The sequence below is a fragment of the Pelobates fuscus genome, chromosome 5, assembly GCF_036172605.1.
Source record: "Pelobates fuscus isolate aPelFus1 chromosome 5, aPelFus1.pri, whole genome shotgun sequence".
Taxonomy (NCBI): domain Eukaryota; kingdom Metazoa; phylum Chordata; class Amphibia; order Anura; family Pelobatidae; genus Pelobates; species Pelobates fuscus.
This window is the reverse complement of record NC_086321.1, coordinates 284,022,623-284,043,494: the sequence shown is the minus strand read 5'-3', so window position 1 is coordinate 284,043,494 and position 20,872 is coordinate 284,022,623. Positions and strand designations below refer to the sequence as shown.

Sequence of the window (20,872 nt, the reverse complement as noted above, 5' to 3'; positions counted from 1 at the left end):
TGTTGTTCCTCGGTGTATTTTGTAAACACTCTCCATGCCCCATGTTGTAAAGAACGCAATATTATTTACCATTATTTATCTATTGATGCCCACATCGCTCGTTCCCATGCGGTCTCTTCTAATAGTTAAAAGAGTTGTAGTTCTTGGAGGCACCGACTGATGCAGCTAAATGCCATACATGTTCAGTGTTGAATTTCGTCACAGCAAGATGACAGCCAAAATGTATTGTTTCAGTAAATAAATCCAATCAGACCACTACAATTTGTACATTTTTGGGGGGTTCTGATCTGGCTTAGTCTAGTTGCCAGCATTATTGTTTTTTGACACTGCCCATTTGATATGATTTTGATGGTATTTCTGGCTTTCGGACTGTCAAAGGGGTTGCTTACCCCTTATAGGATTTCTTCCACTTCACCTCGCCAGGTCTATACATCAGGCCCAGCCTCTCTAAGGATTGGTAATTTGTCTCGCTATCCTGTATCACAATTTTTTTTTATCCGTTATTGGGCCTGCTATTTAGCAAGCAGGGTCCTATATGAATTGATACATGTTCACGGAGGCGGAGTGAGAAGCTAAAGGGAAATCTACTTACCTGAACCTAAAATGATGTCTAGTTTGCGGTCACTAGCGACGTTTGTGAAAAAAGACTAGACTAATGAAACTTCTATTTCAGCTTCACTTGCTGTTAGCTTCAGCAATTTCATTGCAATGCCAATGCAGTTGATATAAATGAACACTATATCATTATAAAATACTGATCAGTGACGATGCCATGTTAGGTTTTATAAAAGTTTCTCCTGAATACCAAATTTTATTAAATCCTACATGCCAACGACCATGTCGTTCTGATGCACAGTTGACATGCAGTCTGTATGGCAGCAGAACAGGGCTGCCAGTGCGCAGGGTGCTGCAGAAATCCACTCATATTGGTGGAAATGCACTGGTTCAACAGAACACGCTTTTGGTAGTAGGATTTAACTGATACCAATTTGTCCAGAGCTGATGCCAATACAGATTATCCAGTGCCAATCTTCTGTAGATTTGAAAAAGCAACTATTTCTGCACAAACCCAACATTAACTGAGCATGCGGACGGCAATCACACTCCTATCACTCTCAGGCAGCCAGCCCAGTACATTATAGTAGATTATTCACTGCTTTTACAGTGATGGGTGACATGAGGTTGAAATGTGGCGCCTCATTGACTGGTGGCTGGAGTTTCTGGATACTGAAGGATGGCATATGGTGACTGGGATAGATGAGATATGGATATGGGGTACTGTTATTATGCCTGTGTGAATGGCATGTACAGAATGGGCAGATGGGTTTTTAAAGAGGCAGGCATAAATTGTGTCAGCCTGCTTAACCCCTTAAGGACCAAACTTCTGAAATAAAAGGGAATCATGACATGTCACACATGTCATGTGTCCTTAAGGGGTTAATTAAACACTGCATAGAAGAAAAAAAAATAATCAGCACAGATGATACATCTGCATTTCCCAAAGGACCTCAAGCGGTTATAAACACAACAAACCTACACCACAACCAGGAGTGTTGCTAGGTTCCAGAGACACCTGGGGCTTCAGCCCAAGGGAAAACTTGATAACCCCCACACTAATAGAGTAATGACGATATGTCATGAACAGCGTGCTGCTGACGCTCTCAAGGATTTTAATGAAAGCATTGTCAGAAACAAGTACATGCTGCACAGTCAGATATTCATAGCAATCCCGCCGCACTACCTAACTAATAGAGGGGTGTGCCGCAAAGTTCTGTTCTCCAGCACTTTTATAAATTATATAGAAAAAAAAACACACCACTCCAATTGTGGTAAATATAAATTGGATCAGTCACTTATCTGATAATCAGAGAAACAGCTTCCCCAAAATCACCTCCCAGGTGGTGATTTAAAACCCAAATAGAAATTCAAGATACGTAATCTGGGATACAGCAGATATTCCTAAAAATGATTACAAAAATAAGTGAATACTTTAGTGTAATATTGTTTAAAATGTGGATAAAATGAGATGTTTAAAAAAAAAATTGCACTCACAAACATATGGACTTTCAGGCGTTATCAAGATGCCTCCCCTGCAGTTGATAGGGGGCTGTACGAAACAATATTACACTGTTGTTTTTGTAATCAATTCTTTTTAGGAATATCAGCTGTATCCCATATTGTGTATCTTGTACTTTTATAAATTAACCTTGTTACGCCCCATGGTTTTCAAGCAGACAACCAGTGCCATTGCCTCCTGATAGTTTAGCTCACTGAAGCTATATCCTCCTTTGTTGCAAAGACGTCTCATTGAGCTGAATTGGGAAGTCTGTGATTGGGTTAGAAGGGGAGGGCTTGCAAAGGCTGCTGAACTGCAGCTTTTCCAGACTGTTTTTAGATATAACCCCAATGAAAAATGTAAGATTTAATGCAAGCATGTTTTTATCAGGGTTATATCCACTACATAGACATTCATTTAGTAATTTTCACTGGTGTCACAATGATATTGATTAACTTTCCTTTGGTATTTATAATGGAGTTGTAAACCATTAAGTTGGACCACAAGCTATTTTACAATGTATTAGTTTGTGTTTTCTTGGGTACTTACTGCTTTACAGATGCCAACACGATCCAAAAAAACCTCTTGGAACTTTGCAGGTCAGTGTATTGCAGTACAAGACAATGGAGAGTGACAAAGGTCAGTTAAAGGGACTCTATAGACACCAGAACCATGGCAGCTTAATGAATGTAGTGGTTCTGTTTAAAGCCTGCCTGTAACATATTCCTCCTCAACTTGCGGTATTTGCATCCAGCAGGCGTGCGTCTGTATAACTGACTCTTGCAACATGTTGATGGCCGCCGGCCGCTGCGGATCCACACCGGTCCAGAGGGGGGGGGAAACGGGACCGGCAAGCCCCCAACCTTTTAGCGTGTGGCAAGGAGACAGGGCAGCGGCCATCCACCCCGCTCCCTCCAAAGTAGGCCGCAGCCTCCGAAGTCTCGTGCTTCCCGTGGGGGTCCGAAACTCCCGATCTCGGGGTCCGCTACCTATGTGGGTATTTTCAAGCTCTGTTCCGGTAAGACTAGGTGCCTGTTGTGGCTTAAAGGCCCGGTTCTGCAGGAGCCCCTCCAACATGCGACCAGTCAGCATGGCGGCCCGGCCCCGCCCCCCCTTAACAGTGTTTTTACCACTATAGTAGCTTGATAAAGACCCAGTAGGGTCAAAACTTTGCTGTTTTTGACCCAATAAAAGCTATTTTTTGTTATCCTGGAGTGCCTGAACCGTAATTTATTCTGCATGTCTTTTGAAGGGAGGCCTGGCCAGCCCTGGCTTCAGAGGACCTGGGTTACTTGATGAGTGTGGTATCCACTACGTCTCTACTTTACCACTATAGTGTCAGGAATACAGGTTTGTATTCCTGACACTGTACTGTTCCTTTAAAGAAGCATATCAACATTAAAGATAAATGCTTAATATCTTAATATAGGGCGGAGGGCCCATTCATCTATAAAAAAAAAAAAAGAAACACTTCAATGTTAAATTAATCTTTTTTTTTGTGGCAAGGCCATATCTCCCTACAAATTGATCTTTCCACAATGAGATCATCATTAGTGATGATATCCACTCTAGTCCAAAGTTTCTCCTAGACATGCAAACAATGAAACCAATGCTTCTCTTTGAGTAGTGCTAACCCAAGAGGGTAAAACTAATGTAATTTATGAAAGTGCTGTTTTCTTTTAAAATAGGCATTTTTACAAAAGAGGGGACTGCCAGTAAATCCATTCACCTGGAACCTGAGTGTTTTCGTAAAGCTAGTAAAGTAATTGGAGATTGAATTATATGTATAGTAAATAAATAAATAAAAGGGTCGCCAAGAGAAAACAAAAAAAGCAGTCACCATGGAAACCAACAGAATGTTCAATGTCAAATTGTTATTTTTCATGGTGATTCTCCACTTTTATAACTTGCCCCAATTCTGTATTAAAATTATGTTTATACATCTTCGGTTCCAAATTTTCCAGATTTAAGTATTGTTCAGGAGACTCAAATCTTTGTTGGAACAATTTCCATTGTTGGTTACTATGTTAATATTTTTTGTATTGTGCTTTTCTTGACAAACTGCAAAAGGTATGTTAATAATCTTCATAAATCAACTAATCTCATGAGTAAATTCAAAGTAACTCCATGCGTGTGGCAGATGTTGGTTTTATAATTTCCCTGCAGTTCTAGAAACAGACTCTGCCATGTAAATGCAAACATTTGAACCTTAAAGAATTCAGCACAGGTCGTTAAAGACGTGTATATCACAGAGTATAAGTGCCTGCAATTGATCACTTTAGAGATGGGAAAAAGGAAACTGTAATAAGCCCCCATGTTGACGTGAAAAGAGAGAACTCTATATTCTAAATTACACGTTTCTGCACAAGTCAAGGTATAAATTATACAGTGAAACAAGAAAAGAATCCTTTAGTTTTCTTGGAGGTTACAAAGAGTATGTGACATACTTGGCAACAGATTCTAAAGCAATGGATTCTGGGAGCAGTTGGCCATGCAATACCATTTCAGGAAAAAGAAATTATTTTCACATCTTCTACCTACAACTATTGTTTTTGTTTCACCGTGTTTAATGTACTGTAATACGTTTATCTGTCGATAAGCATTTTACTGTGAAAATGGCCTTCAATACGTGTTGGAGTCCGTGAAAGGGCACATAATAGAGTACTCTTGCTGATAAAAAGAATAGACCCTCGTATTTTACACTTTGCATAAGCATATGGGTGTCTTGTATAAAAAAAAAAAATGTATTGATAATGATAATGGATTGCATAATTATAATATTAATAACATACAAATTGTAAAGTGAAGAACTGCCTGTGCCTAGAATCAAGCAGCGGAAATTAACGGACAGTGGAGGTTCCAAATTTGCAGGTCAAATGCATGTTCATTCACTCGGGTGATAATATTATCCCCCATGATGTACTGGGAATCCAGTAAAGCCTTTCTAGCCGAAATAATTAATTTGTTATCATTATTATACGCACTCATAGATATGTGTGTGTTCATATATAATCTGAAGTGTATATTAACGCTTAGATAAAAAATACACTTTAACCCCTTAAGGACACATGACGTCATGATTCCCTTTTATTCCAGAAGTTTGGTCCTTAAGGGGTTAAATGCGTAGAGAGAGGCAGAGTTAAATAAATCTTCTCTTTCACTAATAAGCATATATTTATTTCTATGTATTTTACATATATACATTCATTACATAAATCCACTATAGGTATATCTGTGTGTATATGTTGTGCAAAGTACATATTTTACTTGTATAATATGAAATTACATATATTTTGCATGTTATGTTATATTGGTGATTTTCTGCATCTAATAAATACATATACATATATATATATATATATATTTTTTTTTTTTTTCTATTACAGGGCCCGCCACTAAATGGCGCGAGGGAGCAGAGCAAGAAAATGAGAGCAGACCACTGGACCCCAGGGAAAGCCGATCCACTCCAGATCTTCCAAAGGTACTGAGGCTGGATGGACCCTAAATTGAATTAAAACATAATGTGTGAATGTGTGAGAGAATGTGTGTGTCTGTCAGTGCATGTATGTGTCAGCCAGTGAGTGTGCCTGTTTGGGTGACTGTCCCCCTTCCGATCGCATGGGAATGGTGTTTTTACTCACCATTTCTCCCACGCCCTGCCTTCATGGTCGGGCATAATCAAGCTTGATGAACTCAGCCAATCAAATGTTTCCCCCTAGCAGGGCCGGTCCTGGGGTCACTGACGCCTGGGTGCAAAAATATTTTTGGTGCCTCCAGGTAAGCGTGGCTATATTGCAAACACCACCCATTTCCTATGGAGACCACTCCAACTCTTTGGGACCTCCAACTATACAGGGTAGCAGGTTACCCACTTTCTACAATGCCAGCTTTCCCTAAAAAAAACTCACGAGTGCCATCTTTGTGCCTAGCTGCCTAGTGCCATCTCTGTCCCTATACAGCTACCCAAAGCCACCTGTGTCCCAAAATAGCAAATCAGTGCCATCTTTGTGCCCAAGTAGATGCTTAGCACCATATTTGTGCCCATATAACTTATTAGTGCCAGAGCAGATCCAGAACCTTATCTCAGAAGGGACACTACTAGTGTGCTGAAGTTGAGGAGTTAGGGGCTGTAGTGGAGGGTATGTGCGATAATTGGGTTTGAGAAAATCTATTGGGGGATAGGAACTGTAGTAGGGGGGTTAGGAGCTGAATTGGTAGATGGCTGCAATTGGAGACAGGGGCTGTAGTGTAGGGGACATAAGCTACAATTGGGGGAGAGGAGCTGAAGTAGGGGGTAGGAGTGTAAAAGGTGGAACAGACACTATATGATAATAAAGCTCTGGGTATATATTGGCACTATATTATAAATGATAATAAAGCCCTTGGTAGTCAGTGGGGAGGGAGGAGGTGGTGAATATGGCACTATATGATAATACAGCTCAGGGTGTATATTGGCACTATATTTTAAATGATAATAAAGCCCTTGGTAGTATACTAGCACTATACAAATGATAATAAAGCCCTGGGTATTGTATTGGGTAACATATTGGCACTATACAATTGATAATAACAAGCCCCCCCTCCCTTTCCCATGCAATCAAAGGGGGTCTTGTCACCTAAACAGACACACACACATACTGACAGACACACACACTCAGAAATTATATATTTTTTTATAATTATCTTAATTGAAATCCACCAAGCCTCCCTACCTTTGGGGCAGAACCTGGTTAGAGGCTGTAGTAGAGAGTAAGGGGCTGTAATATGGATGGGTTAGGGGCTAAAGTAGTAGGTTTAGGAGCTGTAGTGGTAAGGGACTGAAGGGGCTCTAGTGGTAAGGTTAGGGGCTGTAATAGTGGGTTTAGGGGCTGTAATAGTGTAAAAGTTTTGTTAGTTTAAAAAAAACCTGATTGATAACTTTTTTGCATGCTCCTAGATTCAAAGCAAATTTGTCAAGCCCTGATTTATATATATATATATAAATGGGAGATTATATATATATATATATATATATATATATATATATATATATATATATATAGATAGATATAACATACATACATACATACATACATACATACATACATACATATTGCAGAAAAATGGATTTTAGATAATATATCCTATTTTGTTTTTTGATTATTTGATTTTTTTTTATTATTTTTTTATGTGAATTCAATTATATCAATCACCAAAGCGCAACTCAAACTTTGTCAGTTACCCTAACTCTCTGAAACATATATTGAGTGGAATATGCACAAAGATTCCATGTATTGAAAAAACAAAAAAAAAAAACACACACACCATTGAAATTGCTCTCACTTTCAAATATGACTTGCAGAGCATATGCAAAGTTACACATATACATACAATTAGTTCCTGAATAGCATGGAGTTTGCAGCTGTAGTATGTGTGTGTCTATATCTGTACCCACAGTTTCCCCACACACATGGTAACATTTGTACATGTATATAAGCATACTGTAACCTTTTTTTTTTTTTTACAATTTAATACATAACAGGCATTGCACAAATATTGTAGCATATGGCATATACAAGACAAATTCCCTAACAAAATTCTAGAACAAACATAATTCGAACACAGTGTAGTTCACAGTTCTATCATTATTACACTATGCATTAGCATGCATAAATCCATCCATCTGTGCAGTCACACGGTTCTTGTTTAGTACATCTCGCCCATGCACACCATTAAGCCTGTACAACGTGTAAATGAATGACAGTTTCCTGTATTAGTTAAGCCCTATGAAAACCGTTTACTCACCCACATTGCTTGTCCATGTCGGTCTGTGTCCCCTGATCTGTCTCTGTCACTTTATCCTATTCTCCCTTCACTCTTTCAGTGGCCGGATGCTCTCCAAATTTCCTGTGTATTTCCCACTTCCCGGACCCGTTATATCCTCAGCCGCCCCCCTCTGCCTTTGCTTTAAATCCCTTTTTCCAGACACAAAAGGCTAAGGCTCCAGGACACCGCAGACACAGCTAGCCGGCTAGTGAGAAAGCCCCTCTCTCTCTCGCTCTGACTCCTGTTGAAGGGTAACTTTCAATCACTTTCTGGCACAATTCATCTCATCAGTGATCTGGTGAAATCAATTTAAATATCCAGAAGAATTTGGACCTTCCTTGTGCCCTTACAGCAGACAGTCCTGCTAACACTGTGTGTGCCAGAAAACCCAAATCCTCAGCAAGGGGTCCTGATGCCCTTGCTATAGTCTCTACCCTGGCAGAGTGTGCCCTTCTGTCTTTGTTCTAGGCTGATCTCCTTTCCTTCTTTTTCCAAATATGCCCCATCCCATTAAATTTTTTTCCCCTTTTTTTTTTCCTTCTCACTTTATTTCCAGCCACTTTGGAGACTCAATGCTTCCCTCTGCTGGTAGCTTTAATTTACTTTTTTTTCTTTTTTTAAAAGCTCACTTTCTGCTATTACAAAAAAATAAATACATGCATAAATAATATATACAAGTAATATTTATTTTTTAAAAAATATCTAGGTTATATAGACAGACATTGAAACCCTTTCTGTATTGTCCTAATAACAAGGGAAGTGCTTAGCTGGCCACTGAAGGTATTAATATTTAGGGGGGGGAAGCATATTGTGACTTTTACTTAAAATGCAAAAACTCTTTTAGTGTGTGCTTCATAAATGCTGTAAAATTGTAACCCTTTGTTACTTCTTGTCTACTGCAGTATTGCCTTAAATGCCTAATTTTTTCTTACGTATACTCTATTTATAAACCCAAACATGTTTGGGCCCTCCACTGTCCACATGCTGTGTTATAGGTTTAGTTCCCTGGTTTCTTAAACTTAGCCCACATGTCCTTTTCTGCTAGTCCTCCGTGTCAAAGTCCCTTACTCCATGTACCCAAGTTTTTTGTACCGATACGCTGATTCCGGTGGTCCCTTATCCTCATCCCCATTGTGTGTTTAAACATAGTCTGCATACATCTTATGTACAGAACCCTCACTGCATCACATAGGACGAAGATCTGGACCTTTACCATCAGTTTCCCATATCGAGCCATGGGTCTGTTTAGTCTAGAGGAGGTGGGGTACAAATACACAAAAGGGCAGCAAGGGTGACAGTCACCAAACAAGATGGAAAGGTAGCAGAGCTTTTAGAAGAGCAAGAGAAAGATTTCGTTAAGTATCGATAAGTTACTCTGTGTTTTGAGGGACTGCTTAAATAATTGAAGACTAGGGGAGAGTCTGATGGGGGTAGGCAGGCTGTTCCAAAAGAAGGGAGCGGCGGGGGGCGGGGCCAGGCTGCATGGCAGCAGAACCTCAGGTTTCCTGGCCTGAACCCTGGAAAACTGCTAAAAAACAGCACACAGAATACAATAAAGCCAGATTTCTCTGCATATTACTGAAGAGGAACGCATAAGCTATCTGACGATACCACACTGAACCCGGTAATGGAATGGGAACATTGAGACTCCTAACGCGGGCCTACGCAACAAACTGAGCCTGGCAATGTACAGCACCTGTAGGTGCACAGATAATGGCCCGTCAGGCCAGGGAAGACGGCACCGCTTTTCCCCCCCCCCCCCCCAGCCGGTGGGGGTAATCCCGGCCACATGGGGACGACACACTCCAGGGCGGAAGATACCGCATGGGGCCTATACCGATCCCCTACACAGGCAAAGGCCACCAGACTGGGGCCCGCCTGCAGACTTACCCTAATGGAGAGAGAACGCAGAGGACTACACAAGAGAGACTGACCGGGGCACCTCGTGCTGGCCCTGGCGATGCCGGGCTCCGGACAGACCCCCCGTGCTAAGCTCCCGACCGCTAGTGGAGTGGACGTCTGAACCTCTGGGTCTGTGGGGTCCCCAGAGAGCTTTTGTCCCTGATGCCGTGAGCACGGTGGGGCGGGACCGACGCTGCCCTCCCGACGGACCGGTGGTCGGGGGGGGATAGCCACCAGCTCCAAATATGTGGCCGGCACCGGGTGAGTCAGCAGAATGCACGCTCCAAGTGGACTCACGTGAAGCTGGGGAGGTGCAGGGAGCGGACGACCCGCGGATTTTGGTGGTTGGGTCTAAAGGACGGTTTGTGCTCCTGAGTGCCCACAGTGTAGCGGGGGACCAGGCTGGCGGACGGGGGCCGGCTGGGAGGGGACGAAAGGAGGTCTGGCGACCCAGGGACAGTGCGAAGGTGACACAGTGAGAGACTCCTCACAGACGGCCATGCAGGCCGACATGACGATCCAGCAATGCATAGTTACCTCATCAAGATATGCTTCCTTACCTCCATATACGAACACTGCATCAGTTCCCATATCCTTAGGGAACTAACAAAACATGTAGGATCCTAGTTTAGCAAAGTATCAGCTTTGGCTAGATTCATACCCTTTATGTTCACACCCTATACTACTGCTTCACAAAATACTGCTCCTTAGTTAATGCATACTCAGCTATAATGCACTGTACAGGGCGGCAAATTAAGCAATTGCTAGGCTATCACGTTAGGATTCGTTATGCCTAAAACGTTAGACGTTCACAAAGGGAAGGTTCCCTGGTGATACATCTCAGAAACACCCGTTATGCATGTTAAGTTGTTACTTATTTTGTACATTTGATGTTGGTTCCCTACTACCATGTTAGCTTACAATGTCACAGGAATACGCAGTCCATGCTATAATGCCCCTAGGGGCCAAAGATTGATGCTACTTATTGCTGCACACATAATAACTGATTGCTGCATAATAGGCTGTAAAGTTGTTTATTACCGCATACCTAATAGCCGGATTGCTACATAATATAATAATTCACCACAGCTTAAAAACAAATATGCCCCTTATGTCAAAAGTTAGACAGTTTTTATTTTATTTTAATTATTATACTCTTATTTCACAGCATGCCTACGGTGCAATTGATATGACATTGTTATAATGCTACTAGACATAATTTACTATTGCCTGTCTGGAGCAATACCTTTGCCATATATGCTTACAGCACCATACGTTAAAGCAATTATAAGAGCCCGTGTGCAACGTATATGGTCAGGAGTAGTTTAAGGTTAGACATTCACAAAGGGAAGGTTCCCTGGTAATACATCTCAGAAACACTCTCTGTGTTCGAACATTTGAAGCTGGTTCCCTGTTACCATGTTAGGTACAATGCCAACGGAATACGCAGTCCATGCTATAATGCCCCTAGGGGCCACAGATTGATACTACTTACCGCTGCATACGTAATAATTGTTTGCTGCATAATAGGCTGTAAAGTTGTTTATTACCGCATACTTAATAGCCAGATTGATACATCACGTAGTAATCCATCACAGCTTAAAAAACGATTAAGCCCCTTATGTCAAAAGTTAGACAGTTTTTATTTTAATTTCTTTTAATTCATGAATTTTTATTTCATAACATGCCTACGATGCAATTGATAAGACATTGTTATAATGCTACAAGACATGATCTACTATTACCTGACTTGAGCAATACCTCTGCCAAATGTGCTTACCGCACCATACGCTTAAGCAATTATTTGAGTCCCTGTGAAACATATATGACCTGGTTTTCTTTCCCCCTTTTTTTTTTTTTTTTTTTGGCAAGGGTGTACGCCTGAGAAGGGTTTACGTGGTGATTACATTAGATATCATTAAGTTTATATTATTTGATCTTACTGAATGTTATTTAAGGTTTCCGATCCATTCGCAAGAAAAATTGATTACAAGTGGCTAAAAATCAGCTCATAAAGTGACCAGCAGCGCATGAACGCAGCACTGAACTCAAAAGCTTAGGTAGTGACATCCTGTAAAATTAAACTAGAACTCTGCGTAGGTACCAGCTTCTTAAGTGATTACTTTTCAACACAATGAGCCTCTGCGCAGGCAACACTGCAATTAATCTTATAAAGAGCCTCTGCGCAGGCAACAGCACACTTAATCGCAGGTTTGCGATGCCTTTATGTGATACCAATAAACATATTCAAAACAAAAGAAGGGAGCTGCGCAGGGGAAGTCCTGCAAGTGTGAGTTAGCAGTAAGGGTGTGAGTAGTGGACAGGAGAAGGTTACCGGGAGAGCGGAGAGACCGAGAAGGGGCATATCAATAAATAAGGGAAGAAATGTAAAAGGGGCTAGAGTTGGTTAGAGCTTTATAGGTAAGGGTTAGTATTTTGAATTGACAGCTAGAGGATACAGGAAGCCAGTGTAAGGATCGACAGAGGAGTGAGGGATGGGAGGAGTGGCGGGTAAGAAAGATTAGTCTGGTGGCAACATTCATTACCGATTGTAGCAGTACAGTTCGGCTTGTGGGGAGACCAACTAGGAGAGAATTACAGTAGTCCATGCAAGAGATTACCAGAGCATGAACAAGCTCCTTGGCAGCATCTTGCGTGAGAAAGGGGCAGATGTAGGTGATATTTTTAAAGGTGGAATCGACAGGTTTTAGCAACATACTGGATATGTGGTGAAAAGGTGAGGCCACGATCAAAATCCACACCAAGACAACGAGCTTGCAAGGATGGACTGATGTAAGTACCATCAACTTGCAGGGAAAGCGAAGGAGGAGGATCAGCATTATGAGGGGGGAAAATAAGAAGCAGAGTTTTAGAGAGATTGAGTTTCAGAAAGCGGGACGACATCTAATCAGAGATTGAAGAAAGGAAAGCAGGACCACGGGGAAAGATCAGGGGAGGAGAGATATCTGGGTGTTGTCGGCGTACAGATGGTAGCAGAATCCAAAGAAGTTAAGGAGTTTGACAAGAGAGGTAGTATAAAGAGAGAACAGAAGGGGACCAAGAACAGATCCTTGGGGGGCTCTAACCGAGACAGGGAGAGAGGAGGAGGTGTATTTGCAAAAGGACACACTGAACGAACGTTGTGAGAGATAGGAGGAGAACCATGAGAGGACAGTGTCACAGAGACCAAGGGATTGAAGAGTTTGGAGAAGAAGGACAAGATCAACAGTGTCAAAGGCAGCAGAGAGATCAAGAAGAATTAGTATGGAGTAGTGGCCTCTGGATTTAGCTGCAATTAGGTCATTAGTAACTTTGATAAGATCAGTCTCCATACAGTTGAGAGTCCGGAAGCCAGATTGAAGAGGATCGAGTAGGGAGTTGGAATTTAGGGAGTCAAAGGAGTAAAGACAAGTCTTTCTAGAAGTTTTGAAGAAAAAGGAAGCAGGGATATGGGACACAGCAGAAAGGGTTAATCCTAGATGGACCTGGCACCCAGACCACTTCATTAAGCTGAAGTGGTCTGGGTGCCTATAGTGGTCCTTTAATAAATGTATCGCATAGCCTCACAGCACTAAAACAGTAATGTGAATGTTTGTATTATGCACCGTTAATAAATGTATCACACCAATAAAACAGTAATTTGCATGTTTATATGAAAGCTATTTTGCTCCAATAAATCTGCCCACTGGATTGAACTGGAGTGCCTGGACCATCATTACTTTTTTTGCAAATCACATTGTGAGGATTGCCCAACCTCAGGTCCGGTTGCACCCTGGGATCCACTTTTCTTTTCTCATTGTAGACATTTGACTTTGGGTTCGGGGAGGTGTGACCTCGAGATTGAGCGAACGAGTGGTATGCCAGTAACATTAGCAGTATGCTTTGCACTTCTTGATCCCTAAGAGACACCGTATTCGAGGTTTCCGCGGCTCTGAGATTTTAGCCGCTTTGGGAATTCATAGCGGAGTCATCACAGAGGCCCATTCGTCCGACATTATAGGGTACAAACACAAACAAGCGAATATATGGCGCTGTAATAAAAAATTAGAACAACAAAGGCACCTAAAAAAGTGTATTAGCCAAAAAATACTCCTAAAACCATAAAAAACAACAAATAGGTGCGCTGACACAAGTAAATATCAAACTGTTAAACAGTTTATAGGGTACCCGGCCTTTCCCAGAGGTAACTAGAAGATTACATATTTTAGGGTTTTTGACAGCAAAAATATATATGGATGGCTCTCAGTGGGCAACAGTCCACCATTGTTTCTTTTGAGGTTTGTGTTTACTAGGGTTAACTAGGCTACACAGGTGTTTTAGCTTTTACGTTAGGTGCTTGATAGGTTTTTGGGGAGTGGCTACCGCCATTTTTAATTTGTTGTTCTGTCTATATATACCTATTGAGAAGTTAGTTTTATTCACCCTTGATAAAGTCCATTTGTGCCGAAATGTTGGGTGGTTTCTTTGTCCTCTCTCGATTGATAAGGTAAATATATTGTACAGCAATTTCTGAATGTACCTGTTTATTTCTGCTTTAAACTTTTGTTACAGTGGATTTTTTTATTTTTTTTTTCATTTTTGCTTTGTTTTGTTTGATATACTATATACAGACTTGGTTCTTTGCCTTCTTTTGGATCAACAGCAAAAACAGGATGTGAGAAAGGCTGAACTTGATGGGCGCATGTCTCTTTTCAGCCTATGTAACTATGTAAGAGATTGATTTAACTTAGAAACGCTTAAGCAAACATTCAGTCTGTTATGTAGAATAGCAAAGACATAGATTTTACATAATTATTACAATTTATTTTTAAATCACTATTACATTTAATGAACACAAAAAATAATCAGAAGTTGATTTGGCTTGCATTAAATATTAAGTCTAAATAAACCCATTTACCACTGGCTATATGGTTGTAACATACATTTAGCAGCGTGATTGTCAATTCACTCTTTAGTGAATAAACCTCAGTTTTTGATGCAAATAAACTATATTCTAGTTTTAATGCATACATTTTACATTTCAATTGTGGTCTGCTTAATTATCATGAAGTTGTTATTGCAAAGTAATAAAATAATCAATATATACACATGGCTTAGTTCACAGTGCCCCACACAGAGCCCATGCTGTGTAGTTTCTGGCTACGGGTACTGGCAGACAATATTCCCTTAGTACGGGCTGCTTGCCAAAGAAATAAGAAATTGTTATCGGTTTTGAAGCATTTTATACACCTTTTCGCATCCAGTTCATGTTAATTGAGGGTGTTCTTGGCTGTGTGGTTAAAGGCTTTTTATCAATATATCAAATTCTCATTTTAAAAAAATAATAATTTTGTTTTATAGCCAGGACTCTCGGAGGTCAATAACTAAATTTGAGATTTTTGACAATAGCTTTCTAATCTGGTGGGTGTTTACTGGCTGCAATACAATTTTATTTCACTATGTATTTTAATGTGTTTATATTTCCAGGTTAGAGAGAGACAGCAATGTCTCAATGTAACAATTTTTAAATTAAAATATTTTGTTTTAAATAGAACAGAATAATATGATGAGTGTAGGGGAAAGAGTAAGTGCAGTGTGTAGGTGAAAGAGAAAAATAGAAATAAACTAATAAGAAAAAAATGATAGTTACAGGTCATTGTTGGTTCTAAAAATATAGAGAAATACATTAAAACAATTAAACTAGGTTAAAGGGACACTATAGTCACCTGAACAACTTTAGCTTAATGAAGCAGTTTTGGTGTATAGAACATGCCCCTGCAGCCTCACTGCTCAATCCTCTGCCATTTAGGAGTTAAATCCCTTTGTTTATGAACCCTAGTCACACCTCCCTGCATGTGACTTGCACAGTCTTCCATAAACACTTCCTGTAAAGAGAGCCCTATTTAGGCTTTCTTTATAGCAAGTTCTGTTTAATTAAGATTTTCTTATCCCCTGCTATGTTAATAGCTTGCTAGACCCTGCAAGAGCCTCCTGTATGTGATTAAAGTTCAATTTAGAGATTGAGATACAATTATTTAAAGTAAATTACATCCGTTTGAAAGTGAAACCAGTTTTTTTTTTCATGCAGGCTCTGTCAATCATAGCCAGGGGAGGTGTGGCTAGGGCTGCATAAACAGAAACAAAGTGATTTAACTCCTAAATGACAGTGAATTTAGCAGTGAAATTGCAGGGGAATGATCTATACACTAAAACTGCTTTATTTAGCTAAAGTAATTTAGGTGACTATAGTGTTCCTTTAAAGTGGAGGTCTGACACAAAGTTTTTGTAATGTGTACACAGTAGTCCGACTTGAATAAATAAGATAATGATAATAAGATTGTGCTAGCTTTAGTGTACTTAGACTCTTAATTTTAGTAATGCAGGAGGTGAGTATTTTGCATAGATTTTTCATAACTTAGCTCCATAGCAGCAAAGAAAACATACAAAAAGGAACCAATCAAAATCAAAGAATGCGCATGTGACGTGATGTGGACCTACGCATCTCCTTTTTCCTAATGTGACAACAGCACAGAACAGCGAATAATAAAACAGTCAAAAGTAATTTGAAAACCAAGAACCAGCGTCCTATAGAACAAGGACTGCGACAAAAAGGTACTGAATACCAGCAGCGTTCCCTGAAGGAAATCAAACTGAAAAGGCTGTTATAGGCTTAGCCATGAAGGTCTATTGACTGTGCGAAAATACTTCAGACACCAAATTATTCATAATCATTCATAATAAAAGCAATTCATACTATCAGAACAAGTGGAGCTCAATAACAACAAGATACAAAGAACATTGTAAATAGACTAAAATATCAGCCAAACATAATAAATACCTTCAAACAAACACAAAGACAAACAGCAACATATCAGCAGCTTAGCATAAAAGGAAAAGGTGGATATGGAAGGGAGGAAAAATATTCGCCTCCTGTCGTTACTAAAATTAATGTAAGAAGTACACTAAAGCTAGCATTATCTTCCATTTTACCACATGACAGGAGGCTTTATATTTTGCATTTTAACGCTATAAAAGAGAGAAAGTTGCATTAGAATATGGACAGAAATAAAACGTCCAAAATGTATCCTCCCTAGACCAGTCAGCAGATATATGTAAAATATCCGCAAGCAAAGCACCAAAGCCATTTTATCCATCTGAACCGGCTAGGAAGGAACCCGAGCGGACTTGGTCAGTTCACAACAAAATTTAGATATTTGAGAAAGTTCACAATAAAATTAGTCTGTTGTCGCAGCCTCAACACATTCTAACAGAAGATTATTATTATTATTTATAAATTGTCAGCAAATTCTGTAGCGCTGTACAATGGGTGGACTAACAGACAAATGGGCACACAGGAACAGAGGGGTTGAGGGCCCTGCTCCATGAGCTTACATTCTTGAGGGAGTGGGGTATAGTGAAACAAACGGTGTAAGTAGGGGTAATAAAATAGGTTGCTAGAAAAGTAATGACTGAGAACTTAGTAGGTTATTTTTGACAGTTGCAGGAGAGAAGTCATGGGGGAGGGGGGTAATGAAAACCCGCTAACCGCTTAGATGATATGCCATCCTGAAGAAGTGCGTTATCAGTTTTTTGTTTTTTTTTAAGGAATGGAGACTGGGTGAAAGTCTAACGGAGAAGGGAAGGGAGTTCCACAGAAAAGGTGCAGCCCTGAAGAAGTCTGTGGTAGTACGGACAAGCAGATGTGGTAGTACGGACAGAGGATAGATGTAGGTCTTTGGCAGAGCAGAAGGGGCCTCTACGGAACATATGTGTATTAGGGAGGATAGGTAGGTTGGAGCAGCATTATGTAGGAACTTGTAAGAAAGTACCAGAATCTTAAATTGAGCCCGATATCTAACTGGAAGCCAATGTAGGGACTGACAGAGGGGGGAGGTGTGGGTGGACAGGAAAATAAGACTCGCCGCCGCATTTATTATAGATTGCAGCGGTGCAATCTGGTTAACACGTAAGATCACTTAGAAGAGGATTGCAGTAGTCAAGGCGAGAAAGAACAGCGGCATGGACCAGCTGCATCTGGTGTTAAATAAGAGTGGATGTGAGCTATGTTTTTGAGATGCAAGAAGAAGCAGGATTTAATGATCGACTGGACATGAGGGGTGAAGGAATGGTCGGAGTTAAAGAGAACGCCTAGGCAGCAAGCCTGCGAGGTAGAGATGATGGTGGTGCCGTTGACTTGGAGGAAGACCGACACGGGAGTAGCAGCACTTGAGGGAGGAAAGACCAGAAGTTCTGTTTTTGACAGATTGTGTTTAAGGAAGTGAGCAGCCATCCAGTTGGAAAATCGCGGAGAGTCAGTCAGAGACACCAGTCAAGATGGACAGAGAGACCGACCTCATACTCACCTCCCACCCAGCCTGCAACAAGACGACCCAGAAAGCAGAAAGCTTATGCGGACAACACCCATCTCCCTACCATGGCTGACACCAGCCTCCAGATGTCTAAAAGTGGCAAGCTCAACATACCACGGCTGCAACCCAAGGGAACCCAGCGAGGAACTCACAGTAAAGCATGGATGGACTGTGCTCTGATACCTGCTCTGATGGACACTCGTTCCCTGCTACACAGACATAGCAAAGCAGGTATCGGATAATCGTGGGACTCCCCCTATCTGTAAGGTCTCGGGACCACCATGATGCTGGCTCCTTCCTACTGAGGCAGCCCGGGTAACCCAGATCAACCAGGGTGATAGCTTCTTTAAAGCGACCTACATAGGTTGAATGCTTGAATGTTATTTTATATTTTGTACGTTTACTAATTTTATATGGCACTCATAAAAAGTCTACTTTAATCTACCTAGCATGTACTATAAACGTTGACTATCTAAGCCTGCCCATATGTAAGCGTTAAACTTCTAATTTGCCTAGCTTGTACTATAAACGTTGAACCTTAACTTACATAATCACGGGGCGGGGCCTGACAACGGAACCGAGCGGTCGCACATCGCTGCAGCTCCCGCTCGGATTTCTACAATCCGGCCAATCTGAGGGCATCCGACACCAACCTGGGTCGCAGAATCTCGGTCTGAGTCCGGGACAGACAGCCGACACTGCCGATGCCGTTCTTCCACACACCCGGCTCAAAAACACGACGCCGAGGCGGCAAGGCCTACCACGCGGGCGAACGGCAGAGAGGGGAAGGAGTTGGCCCTGGGGAGCACCAGACCTAGACGACTGGTACCTTAACCTGCCACACACAGGTGAGATGGGGCGCAAATCTCAGAAGCTACCCACACATACCCCTAAGCCACAGCGCGACATAAGCCAGATGCTACAGGCCCCAGGCGCAACGCGGCCCACGTCTCAACGAGACGCTTCACCACCACCCTCAGAGGAGGAAGACCCAACAGATAGCCCACCACTCACTCCCTGTCACCCAGCTCACTCACGGGTAACAGAGGAAAATGCCCCAGCATCCAGGAGCGATATCCAGGCTATGCTGACAGGCCTACAGCAGAACCTCAAGCAAATGTGGGAGGCTGACCTGGCAGCGCTGAAAGGTGATGTGCTTGCAGTGACAGCACGTACACAAGCCACCGAAACGGTAGTGGGGACCTTACAACAGGGCTTACAAGAGCTGGAGGAGAAAGTACAAAAAATGCACACCACTCAGACTACCCTATCTAGACAAGTCAACCTGCTGGACGACAGGGGGAGACGCAAAAACGTCAAAATCAGGGGGGTGCAGGAATCCGTACTGTTGGAGGAACTACCACATTTCATCAGACGCCTCGTAGCCGCACTACTCCCGGCCAGACAAGCCAAAACCTTCCTATTCGATGGAATATATAGAATTGCAAAATCCCCGCAAGCACCTACTGCAGCCCCACGAGACATCATACTACGGTGCCAGTCCATGTCAGACAAGCTAGGACTCTTAGCAGCGCTACAGGGAAAGACACCTCTGGAATTTGAGGGTTGCCGACTATCATTCTTCCAGGACTTGAGCAGAGCCACACTTCTATGGCGTAAGCAAATGCACCCACTTACTAAACCACTCCACGCAGCAGGCATCGCCTACAAGTGGTCCACTCCGGGAACCCTGTGGGTTACCAAAGACAACAAGCACTATAAGGTCATGGACCCCTCCGAAGGACCTGCTCTAATGGCAACACTGGGACTCCTAACTCCGACGACAACCTCACCGCCGCAACCAGGCCACCGACCCAGGAGTGTGGAGGTGCCAACAACGGCAGCAACAAGACCCCGTGGAGACACCAAGACCTGAAATACCGCGCCGGGTCTGAGACCCTTGGACTATTATTGGACTCTCTCAATAACAAAGTTAGCAATGTTTGCAGACCTCTATATTTCTGGTCCACCTCCTTTTTAGTTGCAATAAGATAATGACCCGTGGGAGGTTTCACCAACTGGCCCTGGTGACCCTCTCCCCCCCCCCCCGCCCTAGGGTAACAGGGCATTTCAAGCAAGGGAGCTCTACATAATAGATACTCTAATGACCCCACACAGAGGCTTTTACTCACCTCCCACTCACCTAGACATCTACTAGACTCGAACACTCGTTACCTCGCGCTTACACATAGCCACCTTCATCACCGTAAATAGCCATGCCACACAGCGCACCTCCGGTCCAGGCGATAACCATGCAGCTCCTACAAGAAAGTATAACAGAAATAGACCGAACCACATAGGGAGCCACTAAGGGGAACGTCACAGCGCCACACACACCAAACGCGGCTCTAGCCCTGGACCCCATATGGAGCATCATTCTTACACAGATATCAGGGATCGGGTGGGATTTGACCTACACAGGGAAAGGCATACCGGACGCTACACGCCCCACCAGCTAGATGTCTCCAAAGTACTCGCGCTGGCACACATAGACGGGTATATATTCCCCTACACTCTCACCAGTTAAGGCCCTCGATACAACTTTTCAGCCCACTAAATTTTAAAAAATTTGCAAATTGTTCCTCACCAGTATATACCATGTTGAAAATTTTTATGAGCCATGTTCTCACTTATGCGGAATTACCAACATGTTTGTTCTTTCCACCGCACGCAAAAATAAAGATTTACAAAAAAAAAAAAAAAACTTACATAATCACCAGAGACAGGAAAAGCTTGAAACCTACAATATATTCTGTCTCTA

At 42.0% G+C, this 20,872-nt stretch overlaps 1 protein-coding gene across 2 annotated transcripts in view; it reads right to left on the bottom strand.

Moving 5' to 3' along the window:
* Positions 1 to 8,338, bottom strand: part of HOMER3 (homer scaffold protein 3) — a 134,492-nt gene extending 126,154 nt beyond the window's left edge. For both annotated transcript variants that reach the window (XM_063455384.1, XM_063455383.1), the window contains exon 1: positions 7,841 to 8,338. Coding sequence is in view for 1 of the 2 variants with exons in the window: in XM_063455383.1 (XP_063311453.1) it covers positions 7,841 to 7,857 (17 nt within the window). In the remaining variant the exon portion in view is untranslated. The remainder of the gene's footprint in view (positions 1 to 7,840) is intronic.
* Positions 8,339 to 20,872: the final 12,534 nt, after the last annotated feature.